The sequence below is a fragment of the Labrus bergylta genome, chromosome 8, assembly GCF_963930695.1.
Source record: "Labrus bergylta chromosome 8, fLabBer1.1, whole genome shotgun sequence".
NCBI lineage: Eukaryota > Metazoa > Chordata > Actinopteri > Labriformes > Labridae > Labrus > Labrus bergylta.
In genome coordinates, this window is record NC_089202.1 from 17,929,908 (window position 1) to 17,952,610 (window position 22,703).

The 22,703-nt window shown below is 41.1% G+C and overlaps 1 protein-coding gene across 3 annotated transcripts in view; it reads right to left on the reverse strand.

The window, feature by feature from the left end:
* The window catches only part of LOC109983706 (mannosyl-oligosaccharide 1,2-alpha-mannosidase IA), a 201,645-nt gene that overhangs the window by 97,692 nt on the left and 81,250 nt on the right, over nt 1–22,703 (reverse strand). For all 3 annotated transcript variants that reach the window (XM_020633533.3, XM_020633534.3, XM_065958216.1), the window contains exon 2: nt 15,238–15,334. In XM_020633533.3, the coding sequence (XP_020489189.1) occupies nt 15,238–15,334 (97 nt within the window). The remainder of the gene's footprint in view (nt 1–15,237; nt 15,335–22,703) is intronic.

Below are 22,703 nucleotides of genomic sequence, written 5' to 3' on the forward strand. Positions count from 1 at the left end.
TTTTGTACTAATGATCAGTCAATCGAAGGGGAGTGCCCTGCCTCCCTCTATTGAAGTGAACAGAAGATGAGCCCACACAGCGTGGGCAAAAAAAAAAGGCCATTTAGAGCTATCCAGTGTTTTTGTTTCATAATTACAAAGTTTGGTGCCTAAAACATCTGTAGTTTAACAATTGAAAAAAAATCATTTTCTAACCTTAAATGTATTAGAAAGGGAAGGCTTAGCTCAGCTAGCCCATGTGGACTCTGCTAGGAAGGTGCACTAAATAAAGTAGCCTCTAAGAGAAGCTTTGGATGTGAGATAGCTGTTTTTAGGGGATCATTACTGAACTCTCAAAGTGTCACAGTCTAAAGGGCCAATCAACACACCTTCTCACACATTTATCTAATCACAAAACAAATCCCAAACGCACACTGTCCAGACATGATAAGTGAGGCTCCAGACTTTGAACAGGACACACGTCAATCTAATTGCAGCAATCTAATTTGCCACTCTGGGAGAGCGTGGCTTGTCGGTGCAGCAGCCCTGTCTGAAGATGACAGCCCCTCAGATGAGATTACACACTGCACACAGTGTTATCGAACCCCTCTCTTCCTCCCTCTCCCAAAAGCATCTCTTGCATTGATCAACAGGCACACAGCTCAGTAGGAGAGGGAGGGGGGGGGGGGGAATCATACATCTGATGCCCCGTCAAACCTTAAACCCTGATTGGTGATGACAGCTAAAGCTTGAGGCGCTGATTAGCCACTGATACAGACACTCAGCCAACACGCAGCAGTTCCAATTCACCCAACTGTAAGGTCATGCAACTTGAATATAGGGAGCACATAAATTAAAAAAAAAAAAGCTTCCTTTGCTGGAAGGGTTAGCAGGGTGAGGAATGCATTCAGTTGTAACCTTGATAGAAATCCACTTTGCGAGCTGATTCTTTCTATAGATAAAACGAGCCGCTGCTTCCAATGCTGTCCGCCAGACTTTATCTCATCTGAATGGAGCTTTCTAGCTCACTAGTTAGCCCCGGAAAAATGTGCAGCCCAGCCAATTTACGAGAGCTATAATAACCTGTTGACAAAGAGCTCCCGTCAGCTGGAGAAATTAAAGCAGCCATCTTAAAAAGAGCAGCTGCTTCACATCATTTGTGCAGCCCTGCAGGCTTTCAGAGGTGGATGTAGGAGTCAGGACACTAAGTATGCTACATATGTGTGTATGTGCGCGTGTGTGTGTGTGTGTGTGTGTGTGTGTGTGTGTGTGTGTGTGTGTGTGTGTGTGTGTGTGTGTGTGTGTGTCTGTGTGTGTCTGTGTGTGTGTGTGTGTGTGTGTCTACTTTTAATGCTTGAATGCATTTTTGTGCATCATAGTTCAAGTTAGTCTGGAAAGAAAATCTCTTTCAGGTTAAAATCAAAACATAGCTTCTGGCATTCCTTGCTAAAGAAACTAAACTAAAGACATGAACTCTTCTGCTTCAAAAAAAAATCTGTAGAAGCCCATTAAGAGACCACTTGTCTGCACATGGAAAGGAACTGCTGCTTGCTCACCTGTAATTTCACACTCAATTAAACCAGCAATGCAAACTTCCTAACAATGTCTCCTTGAGGAATATGGGTAAGGGGACGTGAAACACTTGTGCACACTTTGCCTGTACCTCTGTTTATTTCAGCATCACCCTTCTGTGTCTCCAGGATGCCACAGTCTGTAAGCACCACTCACAACCCCGACCGTCATCAGCACCTCTGAAGTGTAGCCAAGACTGTGGTGCTCAGTGTGAGAGAACTTCACACCCTCACGGCAGGAAACTCCGACAGAAGGAATTCATTTCATGCGACTTTACTTATTCATTCTTTCCTCCACTTTCCGTCTGAGCTGAGAGTCAACACATCCTGAGCCCCACCTTGCAGAGATTTGCAATGGATATCTAGCGATGAGACAGGGGAAAAAAAAGTATTTCCTGCAGACACAGACAGAATGCAGGATGATACAGAGAATGAGGGAGGGTGTAGGTTGGTGCACTTGAGCTTGAGAGATACTACAGGCTGCAGAGGTCAACCTGTGCTGCTGTAAAAGTCTTTGCAACACTCTGAAAGCTGGTTCTAAAGCTTCATTGTACGATGCTCGGGGTGGGAACAAAAAGGTTTCAGCTCTGTGGGTTGAAGGAGCGAGACAACAGCAAATCCAGAAAGGGAATGTTCCGAGGTATAGACACAACAGCCAGCTTTGATGGAGCAATGGAGCATCGAAGGAGCTAGTGGTGAATGGGAAAAAAGAGCACGTAAACACAAACCAAAGGGTTCTTTACACCTGGCTCACAAAAGATTAAGGAAGCTTAAACTGAGGATTCCCACTGAGTAGAGTTGTACCAATATTGAGAACTTTCTGATACCTTCAAATAACGGTGAGTACACAAGCCTGCGCATCAATCTGATACCTCAAAGTTTTGACTGGTAATGATTCTTTCCTGCTCCAAAATTGTAGCCTCCATAGCTGTAGCTCTGTACTACCATCATGGAGTTACTGTATTACGGCTGTCTTGAGAAAATACTCCTTGAATACTCTGATTCATTTATATAATGTTCCGGTGAGTAGAGGGCAGTAGTGGAGAAAAAAATGAAATGTTAGTTGTAGCTTTGCATAATCAAGCAAAGTCATGTTACAACTGAGCACTCCTCTGATGCTTAGGTTGACACAGGAGCAAACGTTAGCTTAGCTTGTTCATAGGGGCTCTAATTGTTTTTATAGGGTTAGGATTAATTAATCATCTTTTCAACTTCCTCACAATGTAAATGAAAACGTGAAAAGAAAAACACTGACTCAGCAACTCCATATGTATGATGGAATCGTAACAACCTCATCATTGAGTAGACTGGAATTCTGATGAGTCATGCTAGGCAGTATCGAGGATGACGGATGGCACCATTTGTTAGCACCAGCATTAAGATTTACTTTGAGACTCTACAGCCAGCGGTGGCCAAGAGGGAAGATATTCAGGCAAGTAGTAGAGACTGGAATGAGGCAAAGCAGAAAAAAAAGGATGGTTTATTAATACTCCCTAAAATAAGTGAATAAGAATCTACCACGAGTTTAAGAGCTTGGCAGGGAAGGCTTGTGATTAAAACTGCCAAACACTGATTACTACACAGCAAACAGCGTGTCTCAGGTTTCAGGGACGTCATCATCGGAGTGACTGCAGCAGTACGTCACTGCAGACTGATCAGTGATCACAGATTACGCCAGCACACAGATTAAGGATTCCAACGTTACCAAACGCCAAGAAGGAACGACATGCAGGGGTTAAGGGCTTTATCCAGATGCAGCAAATGTGACCTTAGACCCCCGTATCCATCGGCTAGCGATTGAATCGTTACAGTAGAATAGAGTCTCACATAATCCTCCCGTTTCATGGTACATTATGCATCTAGTTTTTCATCATCTTGGTCATAATCCTGCTGCAGAGGCTTGATGATGTGCTCACACCCAATCAGGGGAAACTTTTTCTAATCTGAGACGGGAGGAGCAGAAATATTGTGGCGATAACGGAGGATGGCGTTGCGTTCATGTACCGTCATCCTGTGAAAATGGCTTTTTTTTTTGTGAATGGTGAGGATGGAGAAACATTATCAAGACAAAAGCACCAATTAGACAAACTTTGAATGCAAGTTTAAAATCTGCAACCTTAACTCTTCACCTGCATTTCAATCCTAAAATGTTATCTTTCTTGGCATTCTACAGGACAACAAATTTCTCTTTTGAAGAAATCCTTCAAAATCTTAACAAGAATATGCCTTCATAACCCCGTCACTAGCTCAGCCGTCTAGCTTCTGGTAGAAGCAAAAGCACTGAGCCCACTTTGGCTGTGCTGTCATCTCCAGGCACTTGTCGGTGCTTCAGTGTCAGGCAGATGCAGGACCGCCATCAAAATGCAGGGGGACAAAAACCTGCTCTGACAGCAGGTTTGCCCAGCGCATTATCACTGTCAACTCCCTCATCTGCCTGCAACTTAAAAGCTCTAGCGTGTACCCACAGTTAGGGTGAAATGTTTCTAAGTTTCACCAAGTTGACATATAGATACAAATTATTATTCATAATTTGTCAGTAGTGCTTCACTTAAGTCCATATGTAGTTTAACGTCAGGCCATAGAAGAACTTAAACTGTATTAAGACAGCACAAGAGAGGGCCATTGGTAGCCTAGTGGTTAGTCAGCACCCCATTTGGAGGCTTAACTTACCATACAAGTGTGGGCAATGCAACTTTGTTTTGGTCTGGCCTATGAAAGCGATAAGGCCATTGTTTGGTTTTCCAGATGGCCAGAAAATGAGAAAACAAGTTCTGCTTATTATCTTGAGAAAATAACTGACATTGACATAGCATCAGGGGTAAGCCAGCATTGTTATCTTGAAATAACGCCTTCAGGAAGAAGGCTTCCTGAGATCTTCAGGAAAAAAAGGAAAAAAAAACTTATCAAGGGAAAATGGATAAAATAACACATAAGTATGCATTTCCATTTAGGGCTAAGGACGGTTGATGTTTTGTCTTTGTTCAGTTATGATTTTGGTGTCTGCTACAGTCCAAGATCTGTTGAGCTCCTCTGTCTACATTCTCACATATCTTCATGACATTACAGTATATATTAATCATGTCCCATCCCTACCACTGCTCATATATATAACCATGGTGATAAAAATGGTCATATAACTCTGATGATATGGGACACGTCCAGCCAGCAGTTTCACTCTGAGGCCTTATCGGCGCCAGAACAAATGGGCAACATTAAATGATGGCCTTGGACGTGGTCTCAAGAGGCAGGGGGAAGGACCAGATCCTGATTTGTCACCTGGAACTGGTTGCTATGGAGATAGTTGATTGCTCCTGCACCGTGATAGAGCCCATGGGATACAGAGATGGATGGAAGTAGAAATGGGAAGTGGGAGGATGGTGACAACCCTTCACTTTGTGTGTGACTCTAATGTGACAGGAGTTGATAGGCACCATTTGCCTAGCCCTCCATGTAACCCTCATGACAAGGGAGGCTTCCTTGCTTCCTCTCCTTGTTCTCTATCACCTTCACAGTGCCCCCATTCAAGACATAGCACAAAAGGACCACTGGGAGGAAATAACGAAGGAGGGAAAAAGCTATCAGCTCTGCCTTATATGTGGGCAGTGATGAGGGCAGGTAATGATTGCAAATATTTATCAAAAAATGCCTTAGATAACATAAAGAGAAGGAGTTTGCAGATGGAAAGAGGTGCCAGTATGTATGTGTGCTTGAATACATAAATGTGTGTGGGTCTGAGACCCTCTGGAGTCCCGCCAAAGCAGGGCTGCCTTCAAATGTGCCGTCTCAGCAGAAATCTTCAAAAGCTCTGCTGTCACTGCTTTGTTTTGCTCTACAAGATTTTTATAATAATGAAGTATGGCAGTGAAAATTGGTGAAAATCACTCATCACTTTGAAGGGGCTCCAAGCACCCCGAGGACCCCTAATTGCTCCATAAAACATTTATTTTGCCTTTCACTTGCACCTCCAGCCGGGGAGCCAGAGATGACTAAATAATAAATACCCTAGGCTTCAATAATTTGGGCCATCGATCCAAGCTATATCAAGATCTTCAACTATCTCCTCCCTCCTCCTGCTCCTCTGCTCTCCATCATAGGGCAGCGTATTACATCAGCTAAATGGCCCTCGGGATTTTCAAATACATGCTACTGGTTTTAAATGGTCCCCATGGGTGCCAATGGTAAAGAGTTCAGCCTGTGTCGCTAGAAAAAGAAGCTCATTTTGCATTAAAGGGAAAACTTTCTGGTCACAGAACTGGTGACCTTTTGCTCTGTAATTGCTCCTCTTGGGATGATGATGGTAAAAAGAAAAAATGTGGGTAAAGCAGGAGATGCAACAAAATGAAAAAAAAAAAAAAAGTGTAATCCTTTGGCTGAAGGCAAAAATACAGAAGAAGCTTGAACCATTTTTCCATGCATGGAAAGATAGTCTTTACTCTTTCATCTGTTGTAGCAGAGCAGTGAGCTGCAGACCAATTGTGTCAAGCAGCATGTGGCCAATCCCGTTAGCTGCGTTAGGACATCTATTGTGGATGAAAAATCTCTGGAGTGAGGGAGGGGCAGCTGTGAAATGTAATGTAATGCTCTCACTCTTTGTCAGCGCAATCACATTCCTTGTCCCTGCATCTGTTGGCTTGGCATTTAATGTGCCATGTGCTGCAGTTAGTGACCCACATATTCAGGCACGGGGGTAATGACGTTGTTCACAGAGGCACGAAACATGTCTTTAATCCTCCACTTATGCTCTGGGAGGGCTCGGCTTCTTACTTCATAGCGAGAAGAGAAAGTGATACAGTGTGTGAGCGCTCTAATAAGAATGGGGACTGGGTTGGTTTCGGTTCGAAAGGGGAAAGAAAAGGAAATCTGAGAAGGTTATATCAAGTGTGAGATATACTACCTGACATAAAAGTGATGTCACTGACCTGTTCTTTTATTAACAACCCAAAGTGCAACACAACCATTGGTAGCCAATGACTGGGGATCTTTAACTACAGCTATAGGGCTGGGTGAGTAATTCATTTCATTTTCAGATGCGACATTGGCTTCCAACAGTTCTACAAGCAAGCCAAGATTTCTTTCTTCGTTTTATGTCACAATCTGCGGTAATGCCCACTTTCTGGCCCACTCTGTACCCTGCAGTAAAAGATGGCCGACGTCACTCAGGCTTCGGCCGTTAATATTTACAGTCTATGGTAACAACCTGTAATGAGCTTTAGAGTTGTCATGCATATTGCACAAATGTCTAACGATATCCATGAGGTCACAAAATGATCACTGTTTCAACAACACTGCAGCTTGCATGTTGTTATCTTTGAAACCAGTGTTTGGACTAAAGAAATTATTTCTTTATTTAAATCATTTTACAGAAGTTAATCATTCTCAGATGAGAAATTCAGTGATACCAAACTCAAAAAGCCAACATGCCGCAAGGGGTCGATTTCAATTTCAAACAGAAAAACATCTTCACCTTATTTTCCTTAAATACCAAAAAAAAGAGACTGGATTTGGTCTGTAAATGTTTTGAGGACTTGGTTTTTTGTTCTGATCTTTCTAAAAAGCCACTTGTCTAACCTTCCCACATATTTGTTGGCGCTGAAATAGAAGTTAAAAAATAAAGTGTTCAGTTGATGGGAGAACAGAGTTGACCTGAGGGACCCATTCTTGAGCTTTCTCCCAGACTGCTAACAAAGGCGAAGAAGAATAACGCATCAGTCCAAGAGCCACAGAACACCTCCTTTGTTAGAAAATACTTCTCCCAAATCACCGTCCTTTTGAGATCAGAGAAAACAGCCTTTTGCTCATCGTTGCTCTGGTGATAAAAGATGAGAGAACTAAAGAATGTGTCAAACCGGATTTTTCCACTGGTTAATGAATGGTGCATTAAAAAGGGTGCAAATGGAGGCTGAAGAAGAAACACATTTCAAGGTGAACCTCCACCTAAAATCTGTTTTTGATAAAGGAAAGTCAATTATTTATTACATTGCAAAGCAAGGTAGCTCATCCACACATGCACATCAGTAGAGCAATAACGTTTTTTTAACATTATTTTTGAAACAAAGACATGTTTTTGATTGACATTTTGTCTTTGCTTGTGGGCCTGATAATATGCTTTTAAAGATCAGGGTGAGAATCTTCTTTTTGCAAACTTTTGGCTTTTTACTATGTTCTTAGTGATCCCATTAACTCTCAAGGGTAACAACCTGTTTGTGTTAAACATCATTGTTTAAATTCAAGGCTCCATTAAGCTCGGAGATAATCTGGAAATAACATAACCATCACTACTGATACTTTGCGTTAATGCTCTCCGCTATAAAAGTAGGGCACGAGAGCTCTGGGAGCCAAACATTGAAAATAATTCACTGCACTCACAGCTTTGGCTCGGGAGTCGTGCACGGTTAACAACTGTCCCAAAATGACTCTGCATCACTTTCCCACACTCTTTTAAATCTGATCATATCTACACATGGGACTGGAGTCTTTCCCAACAGCTCAAAGTCTTAAAAAGCTCCTAATATCTCCACAGCTCCCTTCGCTAGAGCTATCAGACGTTTCCTCCTAGGAGTGTCTGTTCTTACTCTGCTGTACCTCCCCAGCCAATCCCACGTTTCCTTATGAAGTGATGCATGATGGTAAAAAAAAAAAACACCTTTCTTCTTCTTGCTGACAGGAAACTTTTTCTTTTAGGACATAGGACAACAAAGAGGATAAAACCAATCAAACAAGGCACAGAGATGAAAGTTTGAAAAAGGAAAAGCAAATAGACAAAAACCCAGTTGTGTTATAAGCTGTAGCTTTTGCATTTTACAAGAGCTGACCTCTCCAAAACTGTTTTGTCTTGTGTCAAGGTTCTCATAAAACATTTTCAGTGGCAACACAAAGCTGTTACAGCAAAATAAAAGAAGAAGCAATTATATGCGACTTTTGGATCACAGGGTGGGAATAACCAGAGGTCCCACGATACAATATTATAGCAATTTTCAACATTTTGCGATATGATGAGAATCATGATACAATATGTTGAATTTCACTTTTTTTAACTGCATATTATGTTCAAAAAATAAAACTAAATCACAAACTGTTTTGTCAAATAAGAAAAGATTCTCAGTCTATTCATCTCACTTCAGTCTTTTTATTTCTACACAATGACTGACCAACACGGTGATAAAAGAAAAACCCTGTGAAAGGCTGCATACAGCTCACAATCTGAACAGATGGTGTTTCAGTCTAATCGAACTTAACTGAACCCAAACATGTGTGGATGAATGAACAACTGCAGTTATTTTAACAATGCCACTTGTTCAAAATGAATTGTGCCACCCCTTTATCAAATAAAAATGTTGAAAAGCATATTTGCTGTTAATATAATAAAAACATTGATACTTGGCGGCCATGAGATGATATATTAACGCCACTCAAAATGTCGCAGTACCATGCTGTATCAAGTTTTTCCCCCACCTCTATTGATTCAGTAGATGCTTAACTTTAGCACCAGTCTGTTAGACCAAAACAAAGTCCCTCACTGCACCCGTGAACCTATCATATTTATATGATAGGTTCATATGTGTTGTTGTTGTTGTTTCTCTGTTTGTCTCTTTGCTTCTCCCTGCGTCTTCCTCTTTCCAATTTTCCAAGCCCAACACAAGTCAGCAGATGGCTGTTCATCATGATTATGGTTTTTCCTCTTAAAGTAAGTTTCTCCTTGTCACTGTAACTTTGCTACATGTTGCTTAGTGCTCATGATAGATTCACGTTGGGTCTTCGTAGATTATATAACAAAGAGTAAGGTCTTTCACCTGCTGTTATGTAAAGTGTCTTGAGACAACATTTGTTATGAATTGAGGCTACACAAATAAAGATTGATTGATTTCTGATAATAAAAGTTCCACATTTTAAAGCTACTCATTACTCTTGTTTACACATACAAATAAAACACAAGACTACTGATCCATGCAAAGACCACGGCCATCTGGGTCACAGTTCATTGCATCCCTATGTAGCTCAATATACACATAGAATATATTTATGGAAAACACAACCCTTTGTGATACCAGAAACTTATTCTGAATTACATTAGCATCACATTAGCCAAACATTTGTGTGTACTCTTTCAAAAGTAGATGAACTTTGGGGCGCGCTGGTGGCGCAATGGTTAGGGCGCGCGCCCCATGTATTGAAGCGGGCGGCCCGGGTTCGCATCCCACCTGTGGCCTCTCTCCCGCATGTCGTTCCCCGCTCTCCTTCCCTGGTTTCCGACTCTATCCACTGTCCTGTCTCTCCATTAAAGGCACACAAGCCCAAAAATAAATCTTAAAAAAAAAAAAAAAAAAGTAGATGAATTTCCCTGACGTGGTGGTCAGCATGTCATCAATAAATAAAGTTAGGCTACATTAGCCCAACAACTTCTCCCTTTAAATTTACAGCAATCATCCTCTGCTGTATCAAACAGATGTAATCCCTCAGTACTAAGAATTACTCTTATGTATTTATTTGTATTCAAACTACTCGTTTATGACATCATGTTTTCTCTACCATTACTGTGCCAAACAAACATTTCTGAGAACAGTAAAGTAAAATGAAGAAATATTACCATCCGTCAAACCTAAATACAATCTGACCTTGATCTCATCACATTGCCCTCTTCATTTTAAAAATGCTTCAGGAGATTGAAGATTTGACATAATAATCCTGACATGAAGTAATCTATTGAAATCAAAGGACTGGGGGGAAGCTACCAGATGATAGTTGATATTTAATCATCCCAAAGATGTATGTCAACAAAAACTCTTAAAAAATACTAGAGCCCGACCGATAAATCAGCCAGCCGATAACATCGTCTGATATTAGCTTATCCAGTGACAATCGTAATCGGCTACTTTTATTGCAGATATATGCGCCAATATTACTCGATTTATTCATCAGTCAAATAGCATTCACTTGAGTTTCATTGAACTAAACTAGCAGTTCTTTTTCACCATCAGTGCGCTTTACGGATTACAACAGGGGTTATCACTCTTCTGAGTGTTGAGCGGAGATGGACGTACATGCGCAGTTACTTCCAAGTTGAGTGACCATCTTGTCTTCATTATATATCTTTTCCACAAGTGTTTGATAGCTGCATCTGAGGGATCAACCCAATAAATATAGACAGATTTAAGAAAGATATCGGCCGATATATCAGTATCAGATTTTTCTCTCTCCCTAATATCGGTATCAGCTCCAAAATTCCCATATCGGACTCAAAATTCCCATATTGGTCGGGCCCTAAAATACACTTACATAATGCTAAATAAACTAAAAGGACATTTTTCCTTTTGGAACTGGAGAGCTCCCACACAGTCTTTGAAAAAGGCAGAATTGCTGAAAAGTACTGTAAATAACCCCGTTTTCTCTTCCTAATTGCCCTGAGCTACAGAAACTGTGAATAAGCTCTAAAAGACGTACTGTATTTTAAAATGACAAAAGGGAAACGAGAGAACGAGTCTATCAGAACCAACTTCAGTTCAGAGGAAAAAGAATAAAGAGAGCCGCTTTCAGCCTAGAGGGTCATGACAAAGAAAAGACGAGTGGGATTACAGTAAAAAAAAAAAAAAGGAGGAAAGGAATGGGGGGTTTGAGAGGAAGACTCAAAGGAAGATTAGAGTGAAAGCATATAGCAGAAGGAAGTACAGCAGAAGACTCTGTCCGCCTCTCTCTTGGTTTTCCGCGTCTTTGACTGTACACAGCAGAAAGGATGTTGTGGAGACTCTCTGCATATTGACAAGCTTCTGATGCGGACCCTAACTGTAGATCCAATCGCACCGCGTTTCTGTTTACTCCGGGGATTAAATTAAAGAACACAGCATCCAATTTCATACCTGGCTTCCCGCACCACCACTCACAATGTGACATTTACTCGCTAGCATGATGCCCTTTCTCTCTCCCTCTCGCTTTGACTCCCACTCTCTCGTAACCTCGCAGATAACACACCCCGCGCAACAAACAAGGATGGTTACAGTAGGAGCGGAAAATGATGCCAGCTTCACACGGAGTGAATATGTGCCGATGGGATTAACCAAGACTCGCCCCCCTCCCCCCACACACAGGGAGATAAGGCATTTTGGTGTCCCATCGTTTATTGTTTGAATTATGGCTAGGGGCTGCATTAAGCTACAGAGCTGCTCCGCACAGATAAAGATGGCAATTAGCTGCCAGAAATGTAGGGTTGCACTATTCATCTTGAGCAACCTTTGGCACCAGAGGATGAATTATCTGAAAGGTGTAGGTTTATTGTTGGAGAACTTCTGTCGGGGATAAGAAATGACACCCCATTTTCCAAATTAACTAGAAGTAGTGACAGAATCGCAACAAAGGACCAGACAAAAAGTGAATGAACCCTGATTTCAGTTTGATATTTCAACAATAATCTTGGATGTTTACATTTCTTCAGCTGATATCCCGTTATTTCAATGATCAATAGTATCTAAAAGTTGTGAAGATTTAAAAAAAAATATATATATATATATTTTTTAAATACAGATATATTGAAACTATGTGTATTTGTGCAATTTTTACAGTGTGATATAGTTTTACTGCAGTAATTACAAACTGAAAATGACTAAATATTTGGTGTCCTGGATTTCTTTTTCATTACTGTGGTATTAAGACAAACATGGTTATCAGTTTATTTTTTACTAGAATCATTATGATATTTGAAATTTACAGACAAATTAATTTGATTAATTAATAAGCTAACACAGCCAATACCAGCATAGCTAACCTCTACCGATTCAGTGCAGTGTGCAAACACCAGGTAACAGCTTTTTTTTTAAATATTATTTTTAGGGGCTTTTATTAGGCAGGATAGATTGGAAGTGACAGGGGATGTGGGGAGAGGGAGTTGGGGGTGTCATGCAACAAATTTCACCAGGACCAGGAGTCAGACCTGGACTGTAGCCTCCACCAGACAGCTAGCTAGGTTCAATATTTCACAGAACAAACGTTAAGAAGTGTAGATGACTCTAAGGTGTTTTTTTGACAAGCAGAAGATACAACAAAAAATCTAAGTCTCTATACAACCCAAAAATGGTCATTAGTAAAAGTAGCTTGAAAATAATGTACATTTTTTTTAACATTAGTAAAGGCTGTTTGTTATAAAGATATATATAGCAATTACATAACAATCACTCTGAATGAAATTGGTTCAGTGTTTCCTGTATATCCTGCTCTGTGTCGTTCAGATTGATTTCATGTTAAGTAATAAACATTGGAAAGAAATAAGGTGGGGAACCCCTCCACTTGTGATCATGTTTATCTCCACGGTACCGGCAGTTTCTCAGCTCAGCCTGTTTGTGTTTCCTCTTATATCTTTCTGCTGCCTTTGGAGATAGTGTTCCACTGATGGAAACATAAAGCAATCTGGAGAACAGCTCAGTAATCAGCTATTTTCAGTAACATATATCATGCAGAGCCTCGCTATCATTACTATACATCACTGGGTTGACACAATTACTGTAGGGAACATAATCAAAGCCTGATACAATCTGATGATAAACTGAACAATGCAGCCTCATGGTGTTACAATCAAAGGGTTAAATCAGGCACTGTGCTATAAATCTAAACCTACAGCGGAGGTCTGAGCAGTGGGACTGCAGTCAGGTATAAATTCTGCTTAAACACGAGCTGGATAGCTGGGTGAGAACGAGCACCAATTGGATCATGATATTGCTCGGCTTGTACCGGATCTGTAAGCAATATAAAGTGATTGTTTGCTAATGTGCTTGCCATAACACTTTAATAAGCTGATATCAAGGCTCATCGCTGTCAGTCTGTTCAGAGTCATCTTTGTGCCCTCCGGCAGTCAGACGATGTTTAATGCAGCTCTTACACAAACAAATCACAGCTACTGACTACCATCATCATCTCCACTGTACCTCAGGTTTTAGTATCGACAACAGTACAGTCCATTAGCTCCCAATGTCCTCCGCTTGTGTTCCTTGCTAATGATGCCAACAGCACGAGCGAGGACGCTTTGAGAAGTCATCCCGTCCAAAGTTAAAGGAAGAAATCTCTGTTTCTTACAGCATACTAAAGGCAATTCAACAAAGTAGATTTTTTTTAGTAAAAGTAAAAATCAGCAACATTTTTGACAAGTATTAGCAGCATGTGGGAAAATCAATGTGCTTTTAGTGTTACGGCTGCTTGTTATTCAATTTGTTTTCTCTTCAGTGACTGTTGTTGGCAGTCTTTTGTGTGTGTAAATGAAAGAGAGGAATGATTAAATGTCCATACAAATTAAGGAAAATAGAAAATGAAGACCCTCTGGAAACCTTTTGAAAATTAATTTGACAACAGACGTTCACATTTTGAGAAAAATTAACAGTCGAGGGTGTGAGGTCAATTTTCTATGCACATCTGGAGCTTACTGAAGAGTAAGTATGTGTTTGATATCTTTTTTTCTTCTTCTTTTCTTTTCTTTTTTTTCTGTGTGCACTGAATAACACTGAATAACTCAAAGTGACTTCACACCACCTTTACACTTTAAACAAAAGTTCATCAACAGCTTGGTTGGAAGTAGCACATATTTCTCCTGGCAGATGTGCAAGATTTCTATCACCTTATTATGATTATTTGAGAAGATGCCTGACTTTTAACAAATCATTTCAGTTTCACAGCAAAAGAAAATGTTATGCTCTTATTCAATGGAGCGGTAACTTGCACTATGCTGTGACTATAAAAGAAAGCTGTTTCAAATTTCTGCCAAAGCCTTCTTTTGGGTTTTTTTTCTGGCAGATTTCATCAGAAAATAATTTTGGATTCGTCTCCTTGAACAGGAACACCTTTCACATAATGTAACAGCAGTTTTTCCAAAGGTCTAATCTAAAATAGGAACTTTGCAACCTTTGGGGGGATGAGAGCAGCAAAAAGATCAGAAACTGTATTTTCAAGAGGGCTTGCATCATCCATTAATAATCCAGAGTCCCTCCAGATGTGATGGAGGAAGAAAGTACCCGTCCAAGTCTTATTAAGAGCTGATCCGCCTTTTATAAAGGGCTTCTTTATGGGAGTTCCCTGCGGCTCAGCAAAGTGAACTGAGTGATACGCTTGACTGCAGAGGACCTGAAGACCCCTCCGGATCTGCCTTCAATTAGAGCCTGTTGAAAACAGTGACACCCCTGAAAGGCTGCCAGGTTTCCCGTGCGGTGTGAAAGGTGAGGAATGTGAGGTGAATAAAGCTTACTGAGGCGCAAACAGGTGTAACATGTTACCTTTTAACTGACAGCTCAATGCAGATGGAGAATAGAAGATTTTCTCAAAGTATGCGTGTAAGATTTTTTTTTAAAAATAGACTTTTTGATTCCTGCTTCTCTTCATGGCTTAGTGATTAGGTCCTGCCCCATGTACAGAGCCTATCAAGTCCCCTTAGGAAGGTGGCTACATATTGCCAATCATATTATATCGTATCATTACACTGAGTTTTCCCACGCCTACTCTTAACTCAAGGCTTTTCCAACAAAACAAAAAAAGGGCTGAAGAATAATAACCTACAAGATTAAAATGACCTTCAGTGAACTCACTTCCTGTTTAGTTTGTCCATTTTAGCTTCTGTGCATAAAAACTTCCAGGAAAAGGTCAACAGGTCTTTGAAAGAAATACAAACAGCCAGATGACCTTTTTGGCCCCTTTAGCCTCAAGCGAAGGTCTTCAAACTCACCAAACATGTTGCCAATATGGCCGTTTCTCGTCAAAGGCCGCAGCTCATTCTTGCCCCAGGCGTAGCGCTTGTAGTTGTCCCAGGCAAACTTCATCATCTGCAACACAAACAGAGGGCACACAGAGCGGTCAGTGGACTAATGGCAGAGCAGCACAGCTCCAACACCCAGACGTAATTACATTGATTTAGCTCAAGGCAAAATGGAATGATGGCTTATTGATCAGCCTGGATTAAGAACAAGCATGCAAATAACACACATAAACCACACAGCTAAACAATAAGACTGACCCCCCCCCCCCCCGCAGCCTCTCCTCCTAATTTAAAGATTGAATCATGTCAGTGGTTGAAAAGAGAGTTTAATAGATAAGAAGGAATATTGCAGAAGAAAGTGTTTTTGAACTGGGTGATCTGTACTCCTCCCCTACACTGAAGCTGCTGGATTAAAAAAAAAAAAAAGATGTGGATGTGAATCGCAAAGAAGAAGAAAACTGTCTTTGATGCTCCAAAACAGGGAGCAAGACAAGGGAGGGAGGGATCAAAAGAGACGGTGAGAGTCTCGACTAAAAAGTCCAAAGATGAATGATAGATCTCTGCCTGCAGCTAAGCACGGTTACAATTGGCTTAAAAGAATGTAAGAGTGTGCGTTTATGTTGTTCAAATAACTCCTGAAATAAACAAAAGCTAATAAAAGAACTAAGAACTACATGTATGGGCATGGAACTTCCCCTTAGAGTTAAAAAAAAAAAAAAGTATATTAAGCAAATACATCAAATTAGCAAATATATATATTAAAAAAAAATGGATGAGTGGAGTAAATAATGGATTAAAGTGGTGAACCAATCAGGATAGTCATTCATAGCGCCATGTAGGCAGCCGGACGATCAGGGATTTATTAGTTTGGAAGCTGATTTAATACATTTCTGAATTCAGGGTTAAACTTCTAAAAGTCTTCATGTCTTCCACCAGCATCTCATTGTCATGGAAATGACCTGATATGAAGAGGGACCCTTCTAGTTTTTCTTGATATCTTTGATGTATATCACAGAGAGGTACTCCTATAATCCGGCTAATGATTCAGCTGCTTCTATTTCTTCGCCAGACAAGGAAAGAAATGACATCAAAGAGACACCACAGAGCTGGCTCTTGTGAAGTAGCATCTTGATATAAAATTGAAAACTAATTCCAGCTGCATGTACACAAGAACACTGGCCTCAGGTGCTTTTATCCACATCAGTCCATGAGATTCAATCAACCTGAGCCGGATCAAACAGATATGAAGACGTGTGAGCCCGGTGTGCAATCTGTCAAAAGATCGACAGATAGTCCTTGATTTGATTTCCCTCCCCCAGTCTCTGGATCTCGCAGGAACATGATGTCATCTCTGTTATCAATACTACATGAGACTCCTCGAGTCCTCGCTCACCAGATGAGTGCTAATGTAGGCCTGCGAGGAATGGACAACAGGAAGCCGATTACCTCTGACACGTCCAGCAGCCAAAATCCTAAATCCTCTCACCCTAAAAAGCTCATTACAAACACATCACAGACTACAGAGCTCACATTAAAAATAACTGTTTCTGTAAAAGACAAATTGTTCAAATAAATGTCAAATGTCCTTCGGGTTCACAAAAACAGCGACTTTAGGTCAGGGAGCGGAAATTTCATTACAGGTGGATTAAATGCCATCAAAGTATTTTGAAGTGAAGGTGCCTGATTAATTTGTGATTCTGCATTTTTGCTGCATCCCGAATCAAAGCATAAAAGTAAGAAGAAAAAAAAACATTCAAAAACAATCTGAACCTTTGCTGTTTGTTGTTTCTCTGAATTTACCGGATGGCAACAAATCTGAGAAAGCAGCATTTTAAAAACAGAGCCGTTTCCCATCTACAAAAACAAATACCACTAATGCATGCAGTAGCAATCTCACACAGTGAGGAAAAACAAGCCCAGGATATGATTAAAGGGTGTTTCAACAACGAAACCGACAGAAGAAAAATATTCTCAAAGGTAATCATTTTCCTCCCCGTGCTGAAAAAACAGAAATGCAACGGTGCCAGTCTGACGTCTCACAGAACGTTCTGCTCGGATGAATAAAAACCTGAAAATGTCTCCAGTTTTATTTGAAACTTACCCCATCTTTTATAATGCCAGCATGTGTCAATCCAGCAGCAGCTTTAAAAGCAAAAGGCCAAAAGTAATGAGGAAGAAATATGGGATTTGGGGAATGTTTGGGTTCTGCTTCCCTCTCAGTTTCTTCTGAAGGATGTATTTCAAACCGAAGAAATTAATAAACCGCACGATGGAACCTGTGAACGAGGGAAGCAGGACTTTACGACCATCATCAAATAAATGTTGGGGAGGTAGCAAAGAGGCAGATGGTATGCTTAAACTGCATGACTACAGGCATAGAAGGTATAAACCAGCAGCATCAATCAGCAATGATGTGAGTCTGAACGATGCTAAAAGAAACGATTTGATGCAGGTTGAGCTGCGACTGATATTAACTTTCACAAGTCATTTCTCCATTTCATTTTTTTTTTTGTTCTTCTATTCTGAAAGGTGTCCACAAAAGGAAATCAAATATCCGGCAACTTCTTTTGGTTTCACCACTGGACAAAAAAAAATATGTGAAGCTCGACTCTGCATTTCTATGTATTGCACCGTGAATATTAACACAAACTCCATGCTGAAAATGCTGTCTCAAGCTAACTTTCATTCAACCTAACAACAAGCTAAGAGCTAGAGCTGAGGCGGGTTGTAACCGTTAAATCACGCCTGCCTACCAACCAGCTCAGCTACGCGCCTTAATGTGAAAAACGCTTTTCCTTCAAAAGATCTAAATCGATGTGTTATCAAAAAATATCAATGTCTGGCGCCATGCTGTAAACATGTTTATTTCTGCTGTAAAAACAGGCTTCTTTTGAATGGGTGTCATTGTGACTTCCTGTGCTTCTGCAACCAGCCTCGAAGTGGACACTCAAAAAAACTGCAGAATTTTGCATTGGCTTCATTTTTCAGCACTGGAGGTCACCACTAGGCTACACAGAAAGCTAAGGCTAAAAATAAAGCGTGCTAAAACACTCTATGCTAGAAAGACAATTTTAAAAAAACAACCATAATATAGTGTGTGGTTAACCTTAAGTTACGCTACGTTGACAGTATGAGTTACAACAACACAAGCTAGCTTAAAAGCCATGTCATTGTTCCCGGATCAACGTGAGGATGTTGACTAACAAATGGGGCATGTGTACTGTCAGCTGCAGCCTGAAGCGGAGAGTGAAAAGCGAGAAGACAGGGAGTCAACTTTTTGCAGCTTGTTTTCACCCAGACCAAGATATAAGTAGACCATGGTATACGTTTTTGCAACGTATGTGTAGCATCTATGGTTGGTGAGTGCGTGCGTGCAGAATGAGATGTATACATAATGTTGTCGTTTGTGCTTTGCAGTGAATGCTCATCTGGTGCAACATGCTTAGTGAGTGTGTGGAGAAGAACATTCTTGATTTCTGGGATCTTTTCTCTGCCTTCCCCAATACCTCCTCGTACTTTGTTATTTAGTCTTTAGTATGACGCTGAATTCAATCTTCATTATGTTATTTAAAAACCTGCAGGAACAGTGTGCAAGAAATAAAAGGCTTTGTTTTCATGCCAAATTGTTAAGCACATTCAAGCTCACACCGTATAAGAATATTTGGCTGAGCTTCACGAGGCGACACATTGAAGCGGTTTCAATTCAACCAGAGGGAAATAGATATGTGGCATTGTATTATCGCATCCCCGCTGTTGCGCGCTGCAGAGGGGTCAGAGCGTGGGAGGACCAGGGTCACACAGCCGTAAGATTTCTGGCATAACAACCCATCATCACAGCACACAGCACACACAGGGCTAATCAATAGCTGAAGCCACAGCCGAGCACGCCGCCCTCAAAACGCCGCTGCTGCTTCTCCGAGAGAGCTAACGGATGAACAATTGGTTTCCAGGGGCAAAATAAAAAGCAGAAGCAGACATGATCTGACCGGACACTGACCGTTCTTTGGTTCAGCTAATTGGCTGGTTGTTGGGGAAAGGGGGATCAATAAGTGAACACAGAGGCAGTGATTAAAATTAAGCACCGGTTGAAACAGGGAGAGAGAGCTCCAAATAGAGAGGAGGTCAGAAGTCACAAACAGCTTAAGGACGGGCACATACCATTATAAATGTGAGCAGGTTCATATGTGGTTACAGTTACTCTGCACAAACTCCAAAACTTATTAAAATCACAAAAGGTTTTTATAATTACATTATTCATTATGCAACACAAACTTAGCTTAGTTTAATTCTAAAAGATTTGACTTTTTTTTTCTTGTTTTTTCTCCCTAAAATAAATGCAAAGGTACCAACTATCTTTCTGGAGAGGATCCTTTTTTCCCTAACAGATACCAATACACAGACTTGAGTAGATGCAGGTTACAGCTGTATTTGACTAGAATTAGTCAAAATAAGCCACAAAGTCAGTAAAGTTGCAGTCTTTTAATCCCCTGTCTTGTTAACAAGGCACTCTTCACGATCAAGGTAATCCATGCATTTAATGCGACGTTATGCAGGGTACCGTACCGTGCTCAGGCCCGGTTAGTCCTGGAGCGGTGTGAGTGCATGCCAGAAGGGGAATGGGGAGGGGGGGGAAATTGTGCTTCAGTACGGTACGGGCCAACTTGGCCTTGTGTGAGTGTTTTCTAAATATCGATCATGTTTTCAGTTTGGGTCTTAATCCACCTAAAGGTAATGACACCACAGGAGGATACAATTATCTCAGTGTCATTTTGTTCCTTAATAGAAAAGCCCAGTGGGCCTTTCCTCTGCAATAGTAAGACTCTGCATGCAGAAAGCTAGGACAGCATGAGTGAAAAAAAGATACATGGTAAAGTAGAGCCGAGAAGGTGACCTTGATAATCTGCTGTGGAAACATGAAGTCTTGATGCGATGGTTAATCCTTGCGGTCACCAAGTAGACAACCAGTTTCTCTTCATGCACATCTGACTCTGTCAATAGTACAATCTGTAAAACCACCACAGGGTGATGAATTGGCCTTGTGTGATTGGTGAAACCTTGGTTATGTAACTTCCACCTGTTTTGTGTGACTGTGCCTGTGGAACCCTTTTGTAAACTCTAAAGGCGAGCCGTTTCTCTTTGATAGATACTCGAGGCTGTTTGAGGTTCTGAGCCTGTTGGATCCACATTTGCAACCTCAGAGAATCCCAAAAGATGCAAGAACACAGATTGAAAATATGGTTGATGTGTAAATTTGGGAGTCATATGTGGAAAGCTGTAAAGGAAAGACAAAAGGGTGGATTAACGTAACCGGCAGCCTTTTGGTCTGGGCCACTTGTGGGGCTTTCACAGCTTGTTTCACCCACGACTGCAAGGATGGGACTTATCCACCAGAGTCGATGTTCAACCATTTCTAACGGAGGCAGGGAAGCACACACAGGGGAGACAATCTGCACTCTAGTGTCTTTGAGGCAGAGATTTAAAGAAAGGGGATAAGAGACAACTGCTGAACCAAAAGCACTGTTACAAAGTTAGAGCTGGCATATTAAGATGTTGCTGAAAGGAGAGGTCCTAAACTGAACTTAATATAAGATAGATAAAATAGATTATAGTCTTGTGTATGAAATCTTCTTAGCTTAACTCAGTAAGGAAATATGTGTCCAAAAATCACAATTTGATTAACTAATAGTTTTGGCTACAAGTCATCAGGCCATGGTTTGATATCCACAAAGTCAGCTCACAACGACTCTGCACAAGGAGCGGCGATGTTTGTTAAGGAGTTGCAGCCAAACGAGCCCAGTGAAAAGCGCATACACTGACATGTATTTGTAAAGTTACTGGCTATGCTGCTTTAACCCGAATACTTCTTTGTCAAAATAGTAGAAAAATAACTCAATTTAATGACGTTCAGCGGCCTGGAGGTTTTCACGTTCACTGTGGTTAAAGCTAATGAGCGAACAGCGTTGGCTGAAGTGGGCAGCAGCACCATAGATGATCATCACTACACGTAGTACTGGCAGCCGGGATCAGACTCAGTGGCCCCCTCTTGGCCCAGGAGAGGGAGATATGCAGAGATTAGCTGGTGGGCTGAACAATTTGTAGCTTTTTCTGGACAACTAATTAGAGCAGATCTTCTGCTCAAGGCACCACAGCAGTCGTCTTCCCCCCTGATTTCACCCACGGTCTGCAGCTGTGTGGGCTCTTTGTTTTCAAAGAATCATGCTGGAGGAACTCACAGCACGCTACATCTCTTGTTTTAATAACTGGACAGAAAACTATCAAAATGCAAATTCTACATATACAGTGAAAACCACAAATGACCCAAGGAGTTAAAAAGGATGTTGTGGAGAGACGTTGGGTTTGTTGGATTGTCTGTGTGTTATCTGTATGTATTTATGTTATGTAATACTACACCAATAGAAGAACAGAGGTGCATTGTGCTTGAATTGTTGTTCTCAACTCTGTATTTTATATGCGTCCGTTATTATAAGTTAATTATGGGGCCAAGGAAAGTGGAAATGTGGATTCACCCCGAGTCCTATTTGAAGGTATAGCTTCAAGTACAATCATTCACTGAAAAAGTTGGCTGCATCCTATTCACAGGTGTGACCAATATACCATAACATGCTGAGAGATGCGACTTCATGGCCGCAAGTGCAGCCGCCACCGTCACAAACCACACATGACCTTAGACAATTGAAAAAACAAGTGCCACATTAACAAATTTTGGGGGCAGCAGAAGCTTACTCGTAAAAAAAAGGACTAGAATAAAAAATGACACAGACATAAAGACAAGTGAAGAGCTACCACTTCATAATGTCAGAGTAACACATGGCAGCCAACGTACATTGGAAAAAGAAAAAAATGAAAATTTAATCGTGAAAAAAGATAATAATAGTCAGTCAGTCAGTCAGTTAAAAGACATCTTTTACAGACCGTATATGTAATTTGTATTGTAGTACACAAGCTAACAGTGTGCTTCTGCTTAACGTTAAAAGTCAGCTTGCTGTATATCATTGTCCTTCTCCAAATATTGACTCAATTCTGCCAACCAAGCTGACCATGGTGCCTCTTTCTAAGCCAAAACAACATGAATCAGTTCAGAAAAAATGGCCAATATATGTACATAAAGTATGCTTGAAAGCACACTTGGCACCTCCCCACCCTGCACATTTTTCGATGCAGTTGTTCCTTTTTGGATCCACGAGCGAGGCATCCCTTTAATCTGCGGAGGCTTTGGGGTGTATCACGTATCATAAATCACCGAGGCACCCTGGCATGGCAGCACAAAGACGCCGCAGCGTTAACAAGGTGCTGTGTCATCACCTGAAACTGAGGGGACCTTTGGCAGAGAAGACACAACATCAGCTTTTTCACTGTTTCCTCCTGAACTTCCCACCTTATCATGCACATCCCCCCCCCCCCCCCGCACAGCACAG